This window comes from Lepidochelys olivacea, assembly GCF_965140295.1.
Source record: "Lepidochelys olivacea isolate rLepOli2 genome assembly, chromosome: 7".
NCBI classification, from domain to species: Eukaryota; Metazoa; Chordata; order Testudines; family Cheloniidae; genus Lepidochelys; species Lepidochelys olivacea.
The window spans coordinates 102,201,473-102,226,199 of NC_140417.1; the positions used below are offsets into that span (position 1 = coordinate 102,201,473).

General features: G+C 37.7%; 1 protein-coding gene across 5 annotated transcripts in view; it reads right to left on the reverse strand.

Moving 5' to 3' along the window:
* Positions 1 to 12,784: 12,784 nt before the first annotated feature.
* The window catches only part of PTPRE (protein tyrosine phosphatase receptor type E), a 262,459-nt gene continuing 250,516 nt past the window's right edge, over positions 12,785 to 24,727 (reverse strand). For 4 of the 5 annotated variants that reach the window (XM_084635439.1, XM_084635440.1, XM_084635441.1 and 1 more), the window contains 2 exons: positions 16,775 to 16,910; positions 12,785 to 12,933 (listed from right to left, as the gene is read on the reverse strand). In XM_084635439.1, the coding sequence (XP_084491565.1) occupies positions 12,859 to 12,933; positions 16,775 to 16,910 (211 nt within the window). In that variant the 3' untranslated portion in view covers positions 12,785 to 12,858. Of the gene's footprint in view, positions 12,934 to 13,096; positions 14,465 to 16,774; positions 16,911 to 24,727 lie in introns of those variants that run through there. The other variant, XM_084635443.1, reaches the window with a different exon arrangement.

A 24,727-nucleotide genomic window follows, 5' to 3' on the forward strand; every position in this document is an offset into this window, starting at 1 on the left:
CTTCCCTGTTGCCTCCATCTCCATTGAAGGAGTCAAACAACACGGCTGGGGTAGTGGTGGCTGAACCCCCTAAAATGGCATGCAGCTCATCATAGAAGCAGAATGTTTGGGGCTCTGACCCGGAGTGCCCGTTTGCCTCTCTGGTTTTCTGGTAGGCTTGCCTCAGCTCCTTAAGTTTCATGCAGCACTGCTTCGGGTCCCTGTTATGGCCTCTGTCCTTCATGCCCTGGGAGATTTTGACAAAGGTTTTGGCATTTCGAAAACTGGAATGGAGTTCTGATAGCACGGATTCCTCTCCCCATACAGCGATCAGATACCGTACCTCACGTTCGGTCCATGCTGGAGCTCTTTTGCGATTCTGGGACTCCATCATGATCACCTCTGCTGATGAGCTCTGCATGGTCACCTGCAGCTTGCCACGCTGGCCAAACAGGAAATGAAATTAAAAAGTTCGCAGTTCTTTTCCTGTCTACTTGGCCAGTGCATTTGAGTTGAGTGTGCTGTCCAGAACGGTCACAGTGGAGCGCTCTGGGATAGCTCCTGGAGGCCAATACTGTTGAATTGTGTCCACAGTACCCCAAATTCGACCCAGCAAGGCCAATTTAAGCGCTAATCCACTTGTCGGGGTGGAGTAAGGAAATCGATTTTAAGAGCCCTTTAAGTCGAAATAAAGGGCTTCATTGTGTGGACAGGTGCAGGTTTACATTTATTTAACGCTGCTAAATTCGACCTAAAGTCCTAGTGTAGACCAGGGCTAAGAGCTTTACCTACATGTTTCTCACAATGAAACTGACACTGTGCAGGCAATTTTCTTCACTGCTTTTACCTTGCCCAAATAAGGTGTTTTTGGCCTCTTGGACAGAACCAGCATCTGCAAATCTTTATCAGCTGCTACTTAAGTGCTGGAAAGAGGATGAGGTACCACAAGAGATGTGTGATGCAAACATCATCACTTTGTATAAAAATAAAGGCGAAAAGAGCAACTGCAACAACTACAGGGGTATCTTGCTACTAAGCATAGCCGGAAAAGCTTTCGCAAAAGTCATCTTAGTGCGTCTACAATATCTGGCGAATCGTGTCTACCTGAATTACAATGCAGCTTCAGGACTGGAAAAGCAACTATAGACATGATATTGTCTCTGCATTAACTCCAAGAAAAGTGCAGAGAGCAAAACCAAACACTGTACATCACCTTTGTGGACCTAACCAAAGCATTTGACACAGTCAGCAGAGCAGGTCTGTTTGCAATACTAGAAAAGATAGGATGTCCACTAACCCTGTTAAGTCTCATACGTTCATTCCACAACAACATGAGAGCAACTGTCCAGTTTGACGGGTCCACTTCGGACAGCTTTGAGATGAAAAGTAGAGAGAAGCAAGGATGTGTTCTTGACCCTACACTCTTTGGAATCTTCTTCTCAGTACTCTTGAACTGTGTATGTGAGGACATGAAAGAAGGAGTGTATCTCCACACAAGATCAGATGGGATACTCTTCAACCTGTCCCAACTTAAATCAAAGACCAAAGTCAAAAAGGTGCTAATCAGGGAACTTCTATTTGCTGATGATGATGCTCTCATAGCCCACAAAATGAAGATCTATTACAAGAATTCATGGACTGCCTTTCAAGTAGCTGTCAGGCATTTGCTCTCACCGTCAGAATCAAGAAAACGGTTGAATTAGGACAGGGGGTTCTACAAGATCATTCAATTACCTTAAATGCAAACCAGCTAGAAGTAGTCCAAAAGGTCAGCTATTTAGGTTCTTCAGTGACCACCAACCTCCTACTGGATGAGAACTATATGTTTGCATTGGAAAGGCTGCCATCACCTTTAGCAGACTAACTAGAAGAGCATGGAACAACTCAAAGCTTACCATCAAGACCAAAATGCTAGCCTGCCAAGCTTGTGTCCTCAGCACTCTCATGTGTGGTGGAGAATCATGGACAACTTATGCTCATCAGGAGAAAAGGTTGAACAGTTTCCACCTACGTTGTTTACACCGCATACCCAACACTAAATGGCAAGATAAGTCACCAATGCAGAGGTTCTTCAAAGGGCAAATTTACCAGCTGTGACAGCCCTGCTCAAGCAAAGACCACTGCGCTGGCTGGGCCATCTGAGTAGCTTGGAAGACGGATGAATACCCAAGGACATGCTATACAGGGAGCTATCAGAGGGAACAAGAACAACAGGATGTCCCAAGCTTCACTATAAAGACACATGCAAGCGGGATATGAAAGAATTTGGAATTGATCCTGACCAATGGGAAATCTTGGCAAATGATCATAACCAGGGGTGCCATTGTCTCCATCAGGGTATCAAATCCATGACAGGAGCTGGCTCCTACAGCTTGAAGAGAAAAGAGCCGGTAAGAAATAAGCAGCTCCCAAACAAGATACATACATTTGCAATAACTGCCAAAGATCATGCAAATCTCAGATTGGCCTATTCAGTCACATGAGACATTGCAAACCATCTACATCATAGGCTGCAATTCCCACCGTCTCTTGCAGATGAAAGGATGCCAACATTTGTTTATTTCATGGTAAATCTTTGGGAGTGATTATTGTATGATTAACTCTCTCTTTCATCAAGATGCTTGGATTACATGGATACATTATTGCAACTAAGATTTGTGGATGCTTGAATTCATAAGAATAGGACCCCATGAATTCTGACATTTTAGTCTCATGGAGAGGAAGTTGCATAAATTTATGAGCAAATTGGATATGTTTTGCAAAAAGTTCTTTAAAGTAATCAGTCTGTCCTTTAAATGATGAAAGTACACAGTATAGCAAACCACCTGGGGAAACAAACTCTGAAAGATCAAGCATCTTAATATGATGCAAAGAATTGTAACAATTTTTTTAAAGCAAAATCTTTTGTGTTTTATTAAATCAAAGCTCATCTGTAAAATCATTTTTGCTAATGGGCTGTTTCCAGCCATAGCCTTCAAAGCCACAAACGATGTTTGGAAAGCAGACTACACAATGTCATGATTGTGATGAGCTGGACCCTCGGATATGGGGTGCCACCTGATGTGCTGGGGTTCCACTGAGCCTGCCTGTTCCACTAGCCTAGGCTTCCTTACCCTGTCCTTGGTGTGCCAGGCCCTCAAGCCTTCTCTGGCTCACACACAGGTCAGGCCACACCCAGCTGCAAACACAGACTGAAATCAGCTCTGTGGGAGGATTCAGCTTGGGGTTTTACCCAGCACTCATGTGCACACCTCCTTTGGTGTCTGTTGCTGTATAGAGAGAGCTGTACCATGCGAGCTCATAAAAATCACCCCCTCCCTCAATGTGCACTGGTATGAATTGCACAAACTGGGTTTTGGAATAAACAAAAACAAGTTTATTAACTACAAAAGTAAATGTTAAGTGATTATAAGGGATAGAAAACAGAACAAAGCAGATTACTGAGCAAATAAAACAAAACATGCAACCTAAGCAATTCACAAAAGAAACAGATTGCAAATAGTAATTTCTCACCCTAAATGTTGTTTTAGGCAGGTTGCAGACATAGGTGCTGACTTCCCCTCTGCCTGGTGGGTGCTCAACACCTCCCCCCCCCGCTCCTGCCCCGCCTCCTCCTGTCCCTGAACTACCCTTGTGCCACCCCCATTCCACCCCTTCCCCAATGTCCCTGCCGCACCCAGGCTTTTCCCACCCTAGCCCTGCCCCCTTCCTGCCCCCATTCCACCCTCTTCCCCCAAGTCTCCTCCCTGCCTCTTCTCCGTCTCCTCCCCTGAGCGCCCAAGTCCCCGGTCCTCCCACTCCCTCCCAGAAAGTCCTAAGTGCCACCAAACAGCTGTTAGGCAGCAGGAAGCACTGGGAGGGAGAGGGAGGAGTGGGGACGCGGCATGCTCTGGGCGGGGGAAGGAAGAAGGAGGCAACGAGGGGAGAGTTTGGCTGCTGGTGCGTGCAGAACACCCACTAATATTTCCTGTTGGGTGCTTCAGCCCCGGAGCACCCACGGAGCCGGCGCCTATGGTTGCAGTTTCTGCAGCTTAGAGTTCCAGTTATTTCTCCTCACAGGCTAGACCCACGTCTCAGCCTGGACTCAGCCCTTGCCTTTCTCCAGCTTAGTTCCTTTGTTTGTTCAGGTGCTTTCAGCAATCTTCCTTCTTGCTCAGGGAGACAATGGAGAAGAGCCTTGATTGACTCATTTCCCAGCCTTAAATAGGATTTACATAAGGTGGGAATCCTTTGTTTCCAGCGGAAGAATATCAGCAGTGTCCAAGGTGGTGCTCTGTACCAGGTGACATCATCACATGATCTTGCAGTGTTAAAGCAACCATTAGACAAGGTTTATTTGTAACATCCACAGGAAAGAACTCCAGGAAGATGAGAGATCAGCATCTTCAAAGACCCATTGTCTTTCCTAATGGCTCATCCAGGCTGATTGCATACTGTCTGGTGCGTGTTTCCCAGATGTAACCACAGTTGTAATTGTTACATAGTCAATATTCCTAACTACAGATACAGAAATGATAATGTATAACACTAGGATAATCATATTCGGTAAATCATAACCTTTCCAATGATAGCTCATATGACCCATCTTGCATAAAACATACCTTAGATATGTCATTCATGTTATAACAATATTTTTATAAAGAATATGGGGTGCAGTGTCACAATTATGAAGTCTATCAGTGCATATTTAAAATGCAAATATATACTTCATTGCCCTTTATATTCTAATTGAGGGGAATCAGGCTCTTAATTTTTCTCTGTGTAGATTATAAACTTGCAAAATCTTTTAAATTTGTTACTGATCATAAAAGTAAACTTTTACATGTGACTCTGTTGCTTACAAAAGGTATAATACCAACAACCCTGAAAAGAAAAATCGTTTAAGCACAGAACAGGTTGCAGCAGTGAAAGCTTCTCCACACTCTGGGTGAAATCCTGAGATCAATGGGAGTTTTGCCATTAACTTCATTGGAACTAGGATTTTACCTTACGTATTTTAACAGTGACCTGAAGGCAGAGCCTGTAACAGCGAGGAATATAGTTTCTGTGGCCCAGCGAGACCCTTTGCAAATCTGCCATTTGTGCTGGATTTAGCAATGTGGACGCTTGTACAGTGGGAATGGGACTGAGACTACAAAACTCAGTTCAGATAGGCCACTGTGTATTCATTAAAACGTTCAAACTTTCAGGCCAAGTCTACGCTACAAAGTTTTGTTGATATAGCTATGTCAGGTAGGAGTGTGAATAATCATGCCCCTAACCGACATAGCTATTTCTGCAACCCCCACTGTGTAGATGCAGCTTATATCAGTAACAGAGTCCTACTGTTTGTATAGTTTGTCATGTGGGGAAGTGGTTTAACTGTATCAGCAAAAGAGCTCCTTTTGCCCTCTATGCTGCATCTTTACTTGTCAGTTTTGTAGGTATAACTATACTGGCAAAGCCTTCATAGTGTAGACTAGACCTCAGTCATTACAAAGCTAGGCTGGATTCCAACTAGCAACACAGAGATGGAAGAAGGCTTTATATCCCATTACCAAACCCCTGAGTCACAGAGTACCCCAGAAAACTAACCATAATAGAGCAAAGCTTGACATGAACATAGGGACTGCAGTGACACCATAAGACTGAATTAACTGTGTACTTCGCTATAATCTTTAAGAATACTTTTTAAGAAAAGGCATGTTTTTGTAAAGGACCAGATAGTGCCGGTATTCCTGGTGGGAGGAAAGCACAAGGAATTTTCTACGTCTTACTCCCCTGCTTTGTGCAGCCCATGTAACGGCCAGATAACTGCAGTTCGTGACTGCTCACTCTACTCCCCGGAAGCAGAGAGGAGGTGGGACCACAGCCCTGCTCCCCTCCACACATGTCTATGGAGTGGAACTAGTACAGCAGCGGGAATAAATTGAACCCAATGAAGAGGTATAACTACAGGTGTGCTGAAGAATTCCTCCCGAAGCTCCCATAGGTGAGTGTCTCTCCACTCTGCCACTTAGTAGCTGCTGTGTCTATATGGCACAATGTAAATTAATAAAGAGCTAAACTGTAAATTTCACACTTCTTCAACATATATAAATAGTTTGAATGCTCTATTCAAAACAGCAATGGCATAATAGTTGCTAATGCAATGTAAGTAATTCTAAAATTAATAATAATCAAGCACTATTTTAAGATTATTTTTGAAAAGAACTTCTTAGGCAAAGCTTTCATCTGCTTGAAAGTTGAATTGTTAATTCTCATGCTTTGTATAAAATGGCCCAGAAAATGCATAAAAATTGTCCAAAGAAAGCACTTATTAAAATGTCTAGAATTACAACATAATCCTCTCATACATAAGGTGAAGAGCAGACACAGTGAACCTTAATTGCTTGAAAAAACCCAACTGCATTAAGCTGCTTGTATTAAGGAAGGTCTTTCTTGGATTTGATATATATAATCACTTAGATATATACAGAATAAAGTTAAATTTACCATACTTTGCATTAAAGTAACAACCTATTTTTAATATTTAATTTAAGAGCAATTGTGTCATGAAGATTTGTACTTATTTCTGAATCAGGCTTCATATGGAATAAAAGCTACAGCACTCCCAAAGTTGGATACAGAGATCAGCCCTAAACAAATGTAAGTACTGTATGTCATGTAATCTTTGTTCAATTTATAATGTTCAGAAGTTGAATAACTGCTTAAGTTTTCATGTTGCAAGCTTATGAAAAAATAACTGGTACAAGACTATACTATATATGACAAAATGAGATATTCTAGTATTTACTTGAGTAAGGAATTGGAGAAATAAACATAAGGACGGCCATACTGGGCTAGACCAATGGTCCATCTAGCCCAGTGTCCTGTCTTCCGACAGTGGCTAATGCCAGATGCTTCAGAGGGAATGAACGGAAGAGGGAAACTATTGAGCGATCCATCCCATCATCCAGCCCAAACAACTGGCAGTCAGAAGCTAAGGGAAACCCAGAGGAGTAGTTTTCAAACTGCAGTACATATCCCTAGGAGTACGTGAGCTCTCATCAGGGGGTATGTGAGAAAAATCCTGTAATGGCGGACAGCACATTTTATTTAGTAAGACTTGGCAATCTAATCATAGGTATATTATGGCTCTATCTCAGATGGGGGCACGTGGTAGACAACATTATTTGGAAAGGGGTACACAGTCTAAAAAGTTTGAAAACCATTGACCCAGAGAATGGGGTTGCATCCCTGACTATGTTAGCTAATAGCCATTGAAGCATATGATGAGCACCAACTCATGGAATCGCCTTTGCAGGTTGGGTACTCCTCTATCAGATTCCCTGCATTAGTTAGCATTCTCTTTGAACTCCAGCAGAGACTTTTAAGAGGTTTTTTTAAAGTAGTTTCTTTAATCCCTCCCCCCCCACCCCCTAGCAATTTGGGCAAGGGTGAAGTTACTTGGTTTATGGCTGCTAGGGGATTAAAAGGTAATTTGTTAAAATGTGAATTGCTGGAAATCTGGGGGCATCTGGTATGAGTCAGACAATAATATAGCTTACATTTTGCTTCCAGTCCCCTGGAACCTGACTATACAAGGTGCTGAGCACACTGAAGTCAGGTTTCAGAGTAGCAGCCATGTTAGTCTGTATCCGCAAAAAGAAAAGGAGTACATGAGGCACCTTAGAGACTAACACATTTATTTGAGCATAAGCTTTCCTGAGCTACAGCTCACTTCATCGGATGCATGCAGTGGAAAATACAGTAGGGGGATTTTATATCACAGAGAACATGAAACAATGGGTGTTACCATACACACTGTAACGAGAGTGATCAGGTAAGGTGAGCTATTACCAGGAGGAGAGAAAAAAACCCTTTTGTAGTGATAATCAAGGTGGGCCATTTCCAGCAGTTGACAAGAATGTGTAAGGAACAGTGGGGGGGGGGGGGAAATAAACATGGGGAAATAGTTTTACTTTGTGTAATGACACATCCACTCCCAGTCTTTATTCAAGCCTAATTTAATGGTGTCCAGTTTGCAAATTAATTCCAATACAGCAGTCTCTCGTTGGAGTCTGTTTTTGAAGTTTTTTTGTTGTAATATTGCCACTTTTAGGTCTGTAATCGAGTGACCAGAGAGATTGAAGTGTTCTCCGACTGATTTTTGAATATTATAATTCTTGACGTCTGATTTGTGTCTATTTATTCTTTTACATAAAGACTGTCCGGTTTGGCCAATTACGATCCAATTGCACAATATTTTTATTAGCTGAACCATAAATACTCAGCATTGATAGCTTTAGTTTTAATGTAATGTGAAAAACAATCTTAGTTTTGTACTTTGTAATATCACAACAGAAAATAGTAATCTTTTCCTGAGGACATTGTTCATGGATTTAATAAATGGTTGAACCAGATAAGTGTTTTCTTTTCTAGTCAAATTGTTGGCCAGTCAACACATCTATTTAAAAAAGCAGAGGCACCACGTCAGGAAGCACATCGCTCTCTCAACTTTTTGGTAGTACCTGTTCAGAAAATTCATTGCTGACAGACATTTTGTTACAGTACTTTTTGAAAAAGTTCAATTGCTTTTCAAAATGTTCGTCTTACAAAATTTTGGAATTCTAGTTTTGGAAAAGTTGGATAGTTCACTCTTAATTATATACCAGAGTGAATAAAATGAAGTATGCACATTTTGATTTCATTATTGATAGAGTGGGGCAATTAGCTGTCAGAAAACATGAAAAAAATGAAAGAAAAAATTGTAACATTTTCATCCATGGTGTACATATTACATGAAGGATGTGCACAAACAAAATATTGTTTGGAACTTAATTCTGGAAAAATCAGAAAATTATCCCATATACGAGAGACCTTGCAAATAAGAGTTATTCAGTGTGGCTGATCATTAGGGGTTAAGTGTGGTTAAGCCCTGCAAATAATGCTGCACCAAGTCATCCTCTGCTTACCTTATTCTTTTCCTACTCCTGTGAGGTACCAAATTTTTCATTTCTTTTAACTACTGGTTATATTGGCTGGGAAGTGTAGGCATCCATCCACTTTGCAGATACATTTGTTGAGTGGGAGTTGGTATATTCAGGGGTCTGCCTGAACATGGTTATAAGTGGAATAGAATTCTTGAGTCAAGAATATTGAGTGTAATCCTGGACCGACAAAAGTCAATCAGGCCAGGATTTTAGTCATTGAGATATTTTGGGGGAGAACTATAATGGGACTATTCACATCAGTAAGGGCTACTTCACTGGGACTATGCACTGTAGTAGAGGTTTGCAGGACTAGGTCCTAAATTGCAATACTAAGTTACTGAACTTTGTATGCATAATGCTTCAGTCAGAATATTAGTCTGAGTCTGCAAGAACTACAGATTAAAAGTAATGGAAAATAATTCATCTAGGTAATGGATTTTTAACTCCTTTAGAATACTTAATCTAAATGAACACATAGTACAGGAATTAAATTAAGAGATTTAAAGAAAGAAAAACAGTCTGAAAATAAAAATGAAGCTTTGTTCTTGCATCAGAATGTATTAGATCTTGCAATTTGCATATACAAATAATTCAGCAACATTCACTGGCATTATACACACAGCAAGATCAAATTATAAATGTAATAAAAGAAAATATCAATGATAGCTGAAACTGTACAATACATACATACATTATAAAGATTTAACAAATTAAATACAATTTATTACACAGAAAAGTTTCAGTAACTTTATATTAAAAATGATACCAGGGAAATGAAAACATTTCAAAACGTTAACACAGGAGGTCAGGCTCATTTTAAAAGTTTAAAAAACATACATAAAAATACTTTTAAAACACTGGTAATTACAGTATGCATTCTTTATTAAGGCCCCAATTCAGCAAAGCACTTAAGTGCATGTTTCAGCAGCAGAAGGCCAATGGTACTTCAGCACATGCTTAAGTGATTTGCTGAATAGAGATAGACTTAACGTATATATTTAAATGCTTTAATGAATTGGGGCCTAATGTAACACATGAAAATAGACAGTAAAGTAAGTCACATAGTGACCAATAATGACTACGGACCAGAATTTACATTTTCTAATCCCTATTTGGCATTTTAATGCAATTCCATGCGATACAGAAAATTTATGAAGAGATAATCCTTCTATATATTTATTAGACTGTTGTATTAAGTACAACAACCTTATTTGTACCTTGACTAAAAAAGAATATTTGACTAAAAAGAATTGGAAAACAAGCTTTCTAAATTATAATAAGAAAATGTCATTGCTTAGCTTATTTCTCACTTCTGAAATATTTTTATGGGTACTTCTGTTACGTCTTAGATGTCTTTATATTAAAGACAACAGGAATTTCTTGGCATTTTGTTTAATATTAATCATAGTTTTTGTTGAGTATCTGATAGCCTCCTGATGCAGGAAGTAACTTGCTGCCTTGCCTTGCATTCATTAATCAGACAGAGAGCAGAGTTCTAAACCTGTAAAAGGATCTGTTAGGGTGGATCCTTCTGAACACACGGATGTCAGTATGACTGTGCTGGCATATAGGTCTAAATTGGCAGCTCTCACTTCAGGATAACTTTTAATTATCTAACAAGGTTGTCTCCCCCTCTAAATTGAGTTCTACTCCAGGAGTCAATTGTTAGGTAATATCAAGACAAATCTACCAAACATCTGAACACAGCCAGATCTTAAGGGCTGTCCAAGGAGCACTACAGAATAAAGGGAAAATGCGAAACAAAATACGTAGACTGACTATTAGGGAAAAAATCTCAACAGTGAGATCTACTTAGACTGTAGAATATACTCCCAAGGGAAATGGTGGAAGCATAACTGTTTGTATTTAAAACTAGACTGAGCCATCATTTGAGATTTATTGTTGGGAATAATTCTGCAATGACTGAGAGATGATATTATTAATAGTCTCAGCATCATCAAATTTAGTATCTTATTTACATGCTCCCTATGCTACAAATATTTATATTGACCACCTTAGTGTATTGGCCTTTTGTACCTGCACGTATTTGACGACTTTCATTTTAATATATTTTCCATTTTCAAACCATGCCAGAATTGAAAGCTTATTTAACATTCTTTTCTTTAGTCAAAGATTTTTGCATTTTGAATTAATTCATTAATCTCAAACTATTTAGTCTTGCAACAAATTGTTTTAGTTGTTAAGTGCATAATTACTGTACAAATAAATATACAGCAGTGCATTACTGGGAAGACAATAAGCAGTAAATGGCAGTATTCAAAACTGTGCTTAAAGACTTTTAACCTGAACAATTTTCAATTCACTATGTAATAAAAGGAGAGGTGTGAACACCTTTTGTTACTCTTTGCATTATTAAAAGAATAATGAACTTTTATTTATTTCCAGATATTATAAATGAACATGGGATAGATAAATAGTGCAAGAACTAGAATGAAAACATCAGTTTAGGTATGCTTATTTTTAAATTAGGCTTTTATGTTTGCATTCAAAAATAACCAATTAAACAAGACAGAACTATTTGCATATTAATATACATTAAATTAAATATTTTTATATTTATTTGTGCTCATTAATTTATATACTTTTTTAAAAGATGAGAGAGATATTTTTAAAATATTCAACATTCAGATGCCTTGTGTCTTTTGTACTTTCTGTCCCCCAAATCCTGTTTAGGTCTCTGAAATATTTCATTATATACACACATGCAAACACATAGATACCCCCTTTTGTATTAGGGAAAGATCTGATTTTTAACTATGGAGACATTATTTTAAGAATATACATTTTAAAAGAGCTTTTTCCTATCAACAGTCTTTACTGCTGATACCAGTGTGATTTCAATATTAAAATGCTTTTTCAAAAAGTTTAAGAAGTTGCTTTTATATTCTAGTCAAGTAGAGTCTCAGTCTCTCTCTCTCATACATATTATATCAAGCTCTGTGTCGGTGGCAACAGGAATAATGCCTCTTGCAATAGTTGACAGAAGCTCAGGTTCAGCAAAACTATTCTCAGCAGAATTTATCTTCTGACATGCAAAATATCTTCAAAATAGTGAAACTCACTCATAAATTACAAAACTGTATTTCAGTAAGGAACATTTAAAATACATTAGATTTAATAAAAAAGCAGAATAAAATGAATGTTCAAGACTACATTGAAATCAAATAATTTATTAAACTCTGTATTTACACTGAGTTATTTCTAACTGACAGCTTATCTTGAAATAAAGCTGTGCACAATATACTGACTTTAAAAAGCATGGCTGTTAAAGTTTGTTTGTAAGTTGTAGTGGAGCATATGTTATTACACCTTGAGGACCAGATTCTGACACCCTTACTCACACTGAATAGCATCTTACTCCAGGAACAGTCTCATTGCCTTCAATCGGACTATTTGTAGAGTAAGGTGTTACTGAAGATGAGTAAGGGTGTCAGAATCTGGCTCCTAATGAACATTACTACTCATGAAATCAATTGTTTGTTATTGACCTCAGTGAGAGAAGGGTCAGAGCCAACACATTCACTATGATTCATTATTTAATATAAAATAAAAAATTGCTTTGTAAAATTTAGGGGCTGCTAAACTTGGGAAATAAAATTAATATTGATATTTTAATGTATTGGAAAATGTAAAGAGAGAAATGCAACCAAGATTTTGTTAAAAATGTATATAACATTCAACAACATATATACTGATATTTTGTATATGAACATTTATTATAATTAGCTTTTAAAAGATATTTATATTTGAGTAATTTATAATTTTATACAGCAAAAGTGACTTTTAAAGCAAAACACAGACAATATCATTTACAGTAGGAATTATCATAATGGAAAATATGATATAAATTAACATGATTTACAAATATTTTTACAGACTAAATTAAAAAATAAGGCAGGAAGTTTTATTTGAAATTAGCATAATCAGAATATATATCAATGAAATCTTGTACCACTTTGTAGCAGAATTCATACTGTTCCTAAAAAAATAAAAAAGAAATTCAGATTTACTTCGATTGTACATTATGTTTAAGTTGGAATAATCAGATTTAGGTAAATCCATAAAATGCAACATATTCTAAATTGGACAACAGCAAGTTTATGACAAAACAAATAATCTACCCCGTTGATGGTAAATTTTATATTTCCGCTCTTTGCACAAAAGGTTTTTATGCTCAATTTTATTAACTTGCAAGTTTCATAGTCTTTATTAACTGACACTATTTGTATGTAACTGAGCCTGTATGTAACTAATCCTCCGCTTCAGGGAGGATGATGGAACTGGGAGGTTGAAACAGAGGAGGTCCACAAGAGGCTTCTCTCAAAACTTAATAGACATCTATAATATGAAAGAAATTGCAAACCACTGAGCCCAATCCTGCTAAGTGCAAAGTACATTTTGGGAGGTGCAAAGCACCCTCAATTACCATTGATGTCAATAGGAGCTCTGGGGTGATCCACACCTTTCAGAACTGGGTTCACAGTGCCTTTCAAACAACCTCAAAGCACCTTACAAATGCTCTATGCATACATATTATTATGATTATTAAACAGTTATATTGTAGTAGCATGTAGAGGCCAAGTGTGGCCCTGTTGAATTCCTGCCCCAAAGAACTAACAATATGAATATTCTTTCTCATATTTTTACACACACATGGAAACCCAGCCCAGTTACAAATGAAATGCACACCTCCCAGTTATAAATGAACAGCCATACTGGGTCAGACCAAAGGTCCATCTAGCCCAGTATCCTGTCTTCTGACAGTGACCAATGCCAGGTACCCCAGAGGGAATGAACAGAACAGGTAATCATCAAGTGATCCATCCCGTTGCCCATTCCCAGCTTCTAGCAAACAAAATGAAATGCAGTCACTTCTGGGTAACAGTTATTTAACAGCATACAGCAACACTGTATATTTTCTCCTTGCTCTCCCCAGTGATAAACACTGACCTCACCTGCTTCCAAGGTCATAGACCCATAATACAGTGTTTCCCAAACTTTTGAAAGCTGAGTCCCACTCCAGAAAAATGAAACCAATCTTCCCCTCACCCCATGCAATGCTGCCGTTTGTTGTTAAAGACCTATCCATCTTAAATTTATATATCTTCCACTATCCCCTGGCTAGTTCTTCGTCCCTCCAAGGGAGGCACATTCCACACTTTTGGAAACACTGGTGTGAATCTTCTTAATATGATACTTTGTCTTTGTTCCTACAACACGAGGTAGTTAATGTTGACAGTAGTAAAGTATTAACACTGGCATCTGAGTTCACTCCCATTTAAATGAATGGGAGAGTTCACAGCTTGTTTTTTGGTTTTGGTTCAGGCAGACATCTCTGCATTGGTTACACTCAGGACATATTTTGAAGGTTTTCTCCACAACCATAACAGTGCTTCAATCATAGGCCTCTAGGACCCCTGAAGATATAGGCTCTATTCCTGGATCTGTCACAGAGTCCCTGTGTGCTCTTGGACAAGTCATTTAATCTTTCTGTACCTCAGTTTCCCTACCTGTAAAATGAAGAAAAAAAATCTACCTCAGAGAAGGGTTTTGTGTAGGGCTGTCGATTAATTGTAGTTAACTCACATGATTAATTCAAAAAAATCGCAATTTAAAAAATTAATTGTGATTAATCGCACTGTTAATAAAATATCAATTGAAATGTATTAAATATTTTTGGATGTTTTTCTACATTCTAAAATATATTGCTTTCTATTACAACACAAAATACAAAGTGTACAGTGCTCACTTTATATTATTATTTTTATTAGAAATATTTCTACTGTAAAAATGATAAACAAAAGAAATAGTATTTTTCAATTCACCTCATACAAGTACTGTAGTACAATCTCTTTATTGTGAAAGTGTAACTTACAAATGTAGATTTTTTTGTTACATAACTGCACTCAAAAACAGAACAATGTAAAACTTTAGATCCTACAAGTCCACTCAGTCCTACTTCTTGTTCAGCCAATTGCTAAGACAAACAAGTTTGTTTACATTTACAGGAGATACTGCTGACCGCTTCTTATTTACAATGTCACCTGAAAGTGAGAACAGGCGTTCACATGGCACTTTTATAGCCAGCCTTGCAAGGTATTAATGCCAGATATGCTAAACATTTATATGCCACTTTGGCCACCATTCCATAGGACATGCTTCCATGCTGATGATGCTTGTTAAAAAAAATAATGCGTTAATTAAATTTGTGACTGAATTCCTTGGGGGAGAATTGCATATCTCCTGTTCTCTTTTACCTGCATTCTGCCATATATTTCATGTTATAGTAGTCTTGGATGATAACCCAGCACATGTCCGTCTTAAGAACACCTTCACAGCAGATTTGACAAAACGCAAAGAAGGTACCAATGTGAGATTTCTAAGGTTACAACACTCAACCCAACCTTTAAGAATCTGAAGTGCTTTCCAAAATCTGAGAGGGACGAGCTGTGGAGAATGCTTTCAGATGTCTTAAAAGAGCAACAATCTGATGTGGACACTACAGAACCCGAACCACCAAAAAAGAAAATCAACCTTCTGCTGGTGGCATCTGACTCAGATGATGAAAATGAACATGTGTCAGTCCGCTTTGCTTTTGGATTGTTATCGAGCAGAACCTGTCATCAGCATGGATGCATGTCTTCTGGAATCGTGGTTGAAGCATGAAGGGATATATGAATCTTTAGCGCATCTGGCACAAATATCTTGTGATGCCAGCTACAACAGTGCCATGCGAACGCCTGTTCTCACTTTCAGGTGACATTGTAAACAAGACATGGGCAGCATTATCTCTTGCAAATTGTAACCAAATTTGTTTGTATGAGCGATTGGCTGAACAAGAAGTAGGACTGAGTGGACTTGTAGGTTCTAAAGTTTTACATTGTTTTATTTTTGAATGCAGTTATTTTTTGTACATAATTCAACATTTGTAAGTTAAACTTTCATTATAAAGAGATTGCACTACAGTACTTGTATTAGGTGCACTGAAATATGCTATTTCTTGTGTTTTATACAGTGAAAATATTTGTAATAAAAAATATAAAGTGAGCACTGTACACTTTATATACTGTGTTGTAATTGAAATCAATATATCTGAAAATGTAAAAACATCCAAAAATATTTAAATAAATGGTATTCTATTATTGTTTAAAGTGTGATTAATAGCGATTATTTTTTTTAATCGCTTAACAGCCCTAGTTTTGAGATTACTGTTTGTAAAGTACTTTGAGACTGTTGAATGGAAAGTGCTAGAAATGCAATGTATTACTATTATTTATTCAAGTTAGCAGCTCCCCAGGAATCTGTGCTTGAAATTTATTGAAAAGCTATCTTCAAATATTCATAACTTTGTTAAATAAATATAACCTAAATTCTTCTAATGTTCCAAAGGCACTTCTCCTCTGTGAGAACTAACTGCAAGTCAGTTTGATGTGTTTAAGCCATTTTTTAGATGAAAAAACACAAACATTAGTTCTTTTTAAAATAAAATGTTGATAATTTTATGATCATAACTCAAGAATGTCCCCATGGATTTTTAAAAAACCTTTCACAATCTCTCTCCAAACAAACAAAAATCAGCAGTTGGCTAACAACAAACACAGCAACTTTTACCCCCAAATTAATTTTTAGAAAGCCTATTAGAAAATAAAATAGAAGTTTATAATGAAACACCTCTTGCAACCCAAGTATATAGTTGTTAAAAGTAGTCCCATAATATTATATTTACTGCAGCTAGTAAAATGAGCCTTTGTTCTCTTCCCACCATAACACTTACAAAACTTAGATCATTTGACAAAGATTCTTATTGTTAAATATCATACCAGCGTTTGCACCATATGTGGCCTTTGCATTCTTAAGCTCTTCACAGCTTGAAATACATCTAAGAGCCCTTCAGCCTTTACTCGTTCCAGAACATTGCTGAGTGCTATGAATGTACCTGTTCTTCCAGCTCCAGCACTGCAAGACAAACATATTTCTTTTGCTTAACAAAATGTCAGGACATACCCATCCAAATTACAATAATGAGCAACAAAGATACTTTGCATAATAATTAATGCAAAATATTCAAGTACAGTTATTAGCAGAATAAAAACCTCTTGCTAAGTTTATTGCTGTCATTTGCGTGGCATAACTTTCCATGTTATGATCAAGAATTAATAAAAATTAATTTTCAACCAGGCCAGTTCGGATAAAGGCCTGTCTCCTGCGAACACTTACATGCTTATTTATACAAGTGAATAATTCCATAGAAATCAAATGCACTATATGTGTGCATAAAATTAAGCACACGTATACATGTTTGTAGAACTGGGGACATAATCCCGTAGACTTGAAACTTTTCTAATCTGTATTTGTCTCCAAACCAATTGAAATTTATGGTACAATCACTGTTATCTTTAACACAGAGTAGTGATTTGGGCAAATTCTTTGTTGCTTATGAAAGGGAAGACTTGTCAATAGCTGAATCCTATTATATAGTACACCATCCCTACACATCCCTGCCAATGAATCTATTTCCTGACCTACCCCTCCTTATTATTCTAGCTATGTGTCTCCCTTGATCAGGGACTGCTCATTGTTCCAAATTATGTGATCTGAGGGGATTGATCTGTATTGGTATATTTTTCCTTCTTGATCACTTGTCTGTAAGCAGATAAGACTTCATATTTGATGGTCCAACAAGAAAATGTGGTTGTCCCAGTTGTCAGGCTCTGGCCTTATTGCTGCTGCTGTGACTCTCTAAAGGCTTTTCCCTGCATTGTTCTTGTTTTCTTCTGGACGACTTTACCAGGGTTTCTCATTTTTATTTTCTTAGTTTTAGTGTGTTTGACTCTCATTTTATCTTACAGACTTAGCTTTATCCTCAATTTAATATAAGTGAATAGGTAAAATGTATTCATTGTGCAATTCCCTATAGACAACTACTTTTATCAGATTAAAGGCAGCTGCAAAATCTAAAAAGGTTCAGATGTATACGTAATTAGCCAATCCCTAGAATATTAAAATATTACTGCCACTACCAAGTCTGAAACTAAGAATCAGAACTGATACTCCATATTATATATTCAAACAAAAAGTACAATTCCTAACTACTATTATTGGATAAAATCCATCTAATTTGAAATGTAGCTCTGATCATGCAGAATAGCACTAATTTAGTCCATATCTGCTGTTGCATGCACAAAGTGACTGAGTCCACTTTCTACCTTTACACTCATATTTCCCTTGTTTTTCAAATTTCAGCAGCTGATTAGATGCTTGCTGACATTATTAGTGAAAATAAAATAGGGTGGAGCTCCTTTCACTGCCATTTGACCAGTGACAAAGATGAGTTTACATTTTGTCTCCTAATTTCACTTTTGTTCAAAGTAACCAGCTACTACTAGTAGAGGCCAAGTAACAGTGATTAGGAACTGTGAGGCACACAGCCACAATGGGGGAATAATCATAAAAACCTGGATGATTCTGGGAATCTGTGATGAGGCTAAATGAAAAACTGAAAAGTTTAATTCATGTCCCTAAACCAAGGATAAATATAAAATAATTCATTAAGTTTGAGTTTTTAACATATCTTAATAATTTATAAGCAAGATGAATGGTAATCACCATCAACAGTCATTGCTTTTACTTTATTTCCATCAAATAAGAAATCTTTCCGATAAGCATGTCCTTATGAAAAGATTAAATACAATTGCATGTATCCTCAGCTGGATACATTAAAGCCTAGTAGGAGGCTAAAGTGAATAGGTAAAATGTATTAGTTGTGCAATTCCCTATAGACAATTACTTTTATCAGATTAAAGGCAGCTGCAAAATCTAAAAAAGGTTCAGATTTATACGTAATTAGCCAATCCCTAGAAAAACTGTCTAAAAGGTCGGTGAATGACTCATTCTGGAATAGATCCATAGCTGCAGGAAGATGAAAAAATGCTATAAGGATATAATAGTATGAAATACTTTGTAAACCTGTACACAGAAATAGTTAAATAGCTACTCATTCCCTTCTGTCTAAACAAAAAAAATGAAGTATCCCCTTTTATCCTGCCCCATACCATCTGCCCTCCCCGCCCCCAACTTGAGAAACTCTTTGGGCAAAACTCCACCAGAGCCACATGTTTATCTCTAAAAAATAATTTAAGTGTGATTGCATGTAGGTTCAACTTCCCTTAGAAATGCAAGATAAAAATATATGTTGTATGGTTTACAGTACAGTACTCTCCCCTTCATATTTGTTCTTCCCTCTTTTCTGTGACAACCGCTTACTGAATCTAAAGAGTTTTAAAAGAAAAAATCTTTTAGGATAATGGCCTCTGTTAATTTGGCTCACAGAATAATATTGTTTCTTGAAGGATGGAAGAATCAAAGACAAATGAAAATCTGATGGGGCAAACTGATGTGGCTACAGAAAAAATCCATTACAGTGGGGTCCTTAGGCTCCATTACAGTCTAGACGAGAATGCCACTGCAGGTGAGAAGAAATAAAGAAGAGAAAAACTCAGGCAGCTACAGAGAGGAAGAGACCGAGAACAGAAGGCAGTTACAAAGACAATATGGAGGACAAAGAACTATAAAAACTGTCTCTGGGTAACACTTTTAGTAAAACCCTTAAATATTATGTAGTTTGATATTTCTATTATCTATTATAATTGTTGTGGTCAGTCCTTGCCACTCTTAAATCTTCTGTAAATAGAATGAGGAAAATAAATAGAAACCTGTGTCCTGAAAATTGGTAATATTTAATCTAGATAGAAACATGCAAATAATAAAATTTCATTTGTTTTATTACATTATTGTTTTATTTAAATCTGGAGAGCCAAATTCATCCATACCTAACTCCATTAATTCACTGGGCTGGTGATGTATTTGGCCCACTACCTTGGGCACTGTATCCTAGGCAATGGGGAAGTTCATTAGCTTGCACTTAGTTCAATGAGAGACCTATTTAAGGTCACTGGATTTACATGAACAAACATCTGATTACAGAATATTACACAAAATATAAAGTAAGATTTTAAAAGTAATGGACCTGTTCCTGTAACTGTTTGCCAGTGGCCAATACAGCAGTGTTTCTGCTTTGGAGGTCTTTACATTCTTGTTGATATGATATAAACTATAAACAAAAACTAACAGAGTTTTTCAAAATAACCATTGCTTAAATTCTAAGATTCACACAGACACAGAGTAAATGTGAATGCTGGAAATTCATGGTATATCTGTGCAAGACACAATGGGCCAAATCCTGCATACCTCACTCTAGCGAAACACCCATTAATTTCAATGGGACTTGTACCTGAGCAAGGAGTGTAGTAACAGACACCTCAATTCTCACTCAAGCAAAACTCCAAGGATATGGTCCAGGGATATGAGCAAATTCCAGCAGGAAATCTGGAATAATCTAGTAAAATGATGATACATTATTTGGATTTGTTTTAGATTTTCCAATGTTAATTGTCGTATCTTATAAGTGTGTTTACTATGTGTCTATTTGTGCCAGCTAAAGTCATTAAGCCCTTCTTCAAATACACATTTCAGCCCAAGGAGATACATTAACTGTATCAATGCTATTATTTTATTTTAAAATGTTATTTATAAATTCTTGTCAAAGGAAAAATGTAATCATTGCAGATACATACAATAAATTCATTTGTGAGCTGCAGATAACAACAGGCCTTATTGTCCCCTATATGGGCTATTTGCCAAAAGATGTTTGGTTCCCAAACTCAGTAGATCTGGAATACACACACACATGCATGAACATACACACAACCATTTGCTCAGCAGCCCTGTGAATCTGCACTTAGTTCTGCCCCCTCTTCCAGTGTCCCTGGCAGTGAAGTTGTGCTCTCAGAGGTTCTGCTACCATATCCATCCTTTGGAAGAGGCATGTTCAATATTGTGGAATGGAAAAGCAGGTGAATTAATGCGGATAAGATCTGCATTAACTTACTTGCAAAAATCCCAAAGTATCAGAGAGCTTTCAACCACTGGTCTTGCCCCCTATGCAGCCATTTGAAGGAGCGTCTAGTAGGTCAGGACTAAAAAGGGAAAATGATATTGTACGAGGCAGCATTAGATTTCCTCACGTTGATCTCTAGGGTACTAATATTACCATCTAAGAAAATATATTCCAGTTTTTCCACAATTCTCACATTTCAAGTAGGACTGTATTATTTTTAAAAAATAGGAATAAATGCTAATTAGTACAACCTCTTTACCCACATATATACAAACGCTAGAGATTGAAAAACAATTCACAGACTGCATCAAAAAAGAAATGGGAAAAATCTGGGTTATGATAAACTTCCTTACACAAAATTCAGAGATAAACAAAGTAACAAAACCATATCACCCCTCCTCATTGTCAGGTTTCATATCATCAGCTCTCGAGTAATATTTTATTTAAGAGGATTCTGCCTCATCATACTCAGTGAAAATGTCTGTTTTTTTCCTTCTGAGATAATATATATTTTGGCCAGGGGAAGAACTGCTCCTGTGCACTGTGAGATGTTTCCTCTGTTGATAAGTTATTTATGAAATTGCAGAAAATATCATAACCTTGCCTCTCCTCACCTTTTAAACCAACATCCAACCCCCTACACCACTTTTTCCTCATCTGAGAGGCATTTTAAAACTGCAGATAAGGTAGGAAACATGACTTGGGGCCAAGGTTTAGGTTTTCACTTTTTACTCTAGACAGTCTAAACTTTAGACATTTCTCAGTAAACCTCCAGTCACTGCATCCCTCCCTTGTAATCAGAGATTTTGCTCTCAAGAACCAAATTAAACACTCAGCATTTGGGAGTTCCTCTTTTGCCCTTTTTGGAGGCACAACTAAAAACGAAAAATCTTTGTCTCACATATGAACCACCAAGAGTTATTCACTTCCAGCACTTCACTACTTTTCATTGCCCAGTTTTGTTTTTAAGAACTTGATTGTAATGTTTAATTAGTCATAGACATGTTAAACAAATTTGCTCTTAGCAGTTTTTGTTTTAATTTGCAAGTAATCTAAATGACAAACAATGATTTTGGTGATATATGAACCAGTAATGTGTCTATATTTTAAGGGATAAGGAAAAGTCTGTTAAGCCTATTTTTGCTGATAATAACTTGCATACAAATACAAACAGCTCATCCATGATTATTAGTGTCATGTTTCTCTGTTGGAAAAACACATCACAGTGGATAACCAAAACCTGCTTTAACAGTTGCTACATTAGACATTTAATTCTCTGTATGCAATACGGCTTAAACAAAAAATGAAATCAAATACTTGACTAAATGTATGCTACTGCAGGTCGCAGAGATTATAATCAAAAGTACACACAGCTCAAAAATGAAATGAGAGTGCATTCTGCTTTACAGACATATCATTCATGGATAAAAATGGCTAAATTAGGTCCTTCTACTTAGAAGTTGAAAGCTGAACTTCCCACGAATAAAGACACTAAAACACATACTTAAGAGGGGAATCAACCAAGGGGGCAGGTCTTCAGCCTGTGTAAATTGGCATAGTTCCATTGACTTGAGTAGACAATTTACACCACCTGAAGATCTGCCCTATTGGCTTCCTTCCCCTCTTAAGCGTGTGGAAATCACTGCATACCTTGGGCAAGCAGCTACTGCAATTGCAAGCTCACACTTGCACAGAAAATTCCTAAAGGCTTAGAGTTTAATCCTCAAAATACATGGGCTCACATTAACATACATCTTGGAAAATCAGCTGCTGGACTTGAAATGCACTAGGTGGTTTTTCAAGATTTGAATCTATGTGTATTTGAGAGAAGGTTCTAGTCATAAGCCTTAAGAATGTGGATGTAAGAGTTTTCAAGCACAGCAACTGATTTTCCAAAATATACTTTCATGTGAATCTATGTAACTGAGAAGAGTAGAGAGCTCTAAGTCTTAAGGATTTTGGAATATTGTTTTTATCATTCTAGTGGTGTTTTGAAATAAACATATCTTAAAATTAAGGGAGAAATGTGGCCTACAACATTAACCTAATTCTTCAAAGCTTTTGTGGGTCTGAGAGGATGGAAATATTAGATGTAATATGTGGTTCTAGTTCTTTGACTTCCAACATGTTGCATTAATCAAAGGAATACTGTAAGGCAAAAGAGCTGCTTTTCTCCCTTACTGATTGGCTAAAACTGTCCCATATTTTACCCGCTTTAATTAGCATTCAATGTCCTGACTTACTAACAGATTTCAAAAAGTAGTTGCAGGACTCCACTGTCAAACTGCAGAATAAGGCACTAAAACTGTTAGTGTCTACGAGTTCAATTGGTACAGAGAAAATAAGCCTTTAGGGAAAATATGTGAAAATAGCAAAGAACAAAACACAACAGAAGCAAAAAGTAGGAGAGAGGAATTGCTTGTTCTGTTAATTAATATGCATATTCTGAATGTCAACAGACTCAAGCCTGTTTCAAGCTCCCAGACATTCAAATCAAGGCACTGTTAGCAGAAGTGTCACCACAGCTGTTTGTTCCAATGCTGCATGAGAACACAGATGATCTTTCAGGTAACCCACACCCAAATCATAGGCTTCACAGATCAAAACCAGCACCTTTAATTGTGCAAACTGAAGGTCAGTGCACACTTCAGAGAATAGGTATAATGTGATCTCCCTCACTAACTCATAGCTGGTAAGTGGGGAGCTGCATTCTGCACTAGATGTAGCTTCCAAGTGGTCTTTGAGGGTAATTCCCTGTAGAGCACATTGCAACAACTAATTTGGAAATCACAAGAGCTGAGATAACATTTCTGCAGAGAGGGAAATAATCAATTGCCTATTATCCAAAGGCAAATGGCTGCTGCCAAAATCCAAAGGCACTTTCAGTTTGCAGACCTCATTGAAAAAAAGACTGGCATACCTTTACAAATAACCATCACTGTCACCATCATACTGCAGATGCTAAGTGTCTCGCCTGCTGGAAACCACAGACAGGTGCTGAAAACCTCAGGGTCAATACTATAAAAGGCTACTGATAGATCTAAAAGAATCAGCATAGGAACTTGACCTCTGTCCATTTCTAAGCCTTGGTCTACACTAGGACTTTAGGTCGAATTTAGCAGCGTTAAATTGATGTAAACCTGCACCCGTCCACACGATGAAGCCCTTTTTTTCGACTTAAAGGGCTCTTAAAATTGATTTCCTTACTCCACCCCTGACAAGTGGATTAGTGTTTAAATCGGCCTTGCCGGGTCAAATTTGGGGTACTGTGGACACAGTTCGACGGTATTGGCCTCCGGGAGCTATCCCAGAGTGCTCCATTGTGACCGCTTTGGACAGCACTCTCGACTCAGATGCACTGGCCAGGTAGACAGGAAAAGAACTGCGAACTTTTGAATCTCATTTCCTGTTTGGCCAGCGTGGCAAGCTGCAGGTGACCATGCAGAGCTCATCAGCAGAGGTGACCATGCAGAACTCATCAGCAGAGGTGACCATGATGGAGTCCCAGAATCACAAAAGAGCTCCAGCATGGACTGAATGGGAGGTACGGGATCTGATCACTGTATGGGGAGAGGAATCCGTGCTATCAAAACTCTGTTCCACTTTTCGAAATGCCAAAACCTTTGTCAAAATCTCCCAGGGCATGAAGGACAGAGGCCATAACAGGGACCCGAAGCAGTGCCGCGTGAAACTTAAGGAGCTGAGGCAAGCCTACCAGAAAATCAAAGAGGCTAATAGCCGCTCTGGGTCAGAGCCCCAAACATGCCGCTTCTATGATGAGCTGCATGCCATTTTAGGGGGTTCAGCCACCACTACC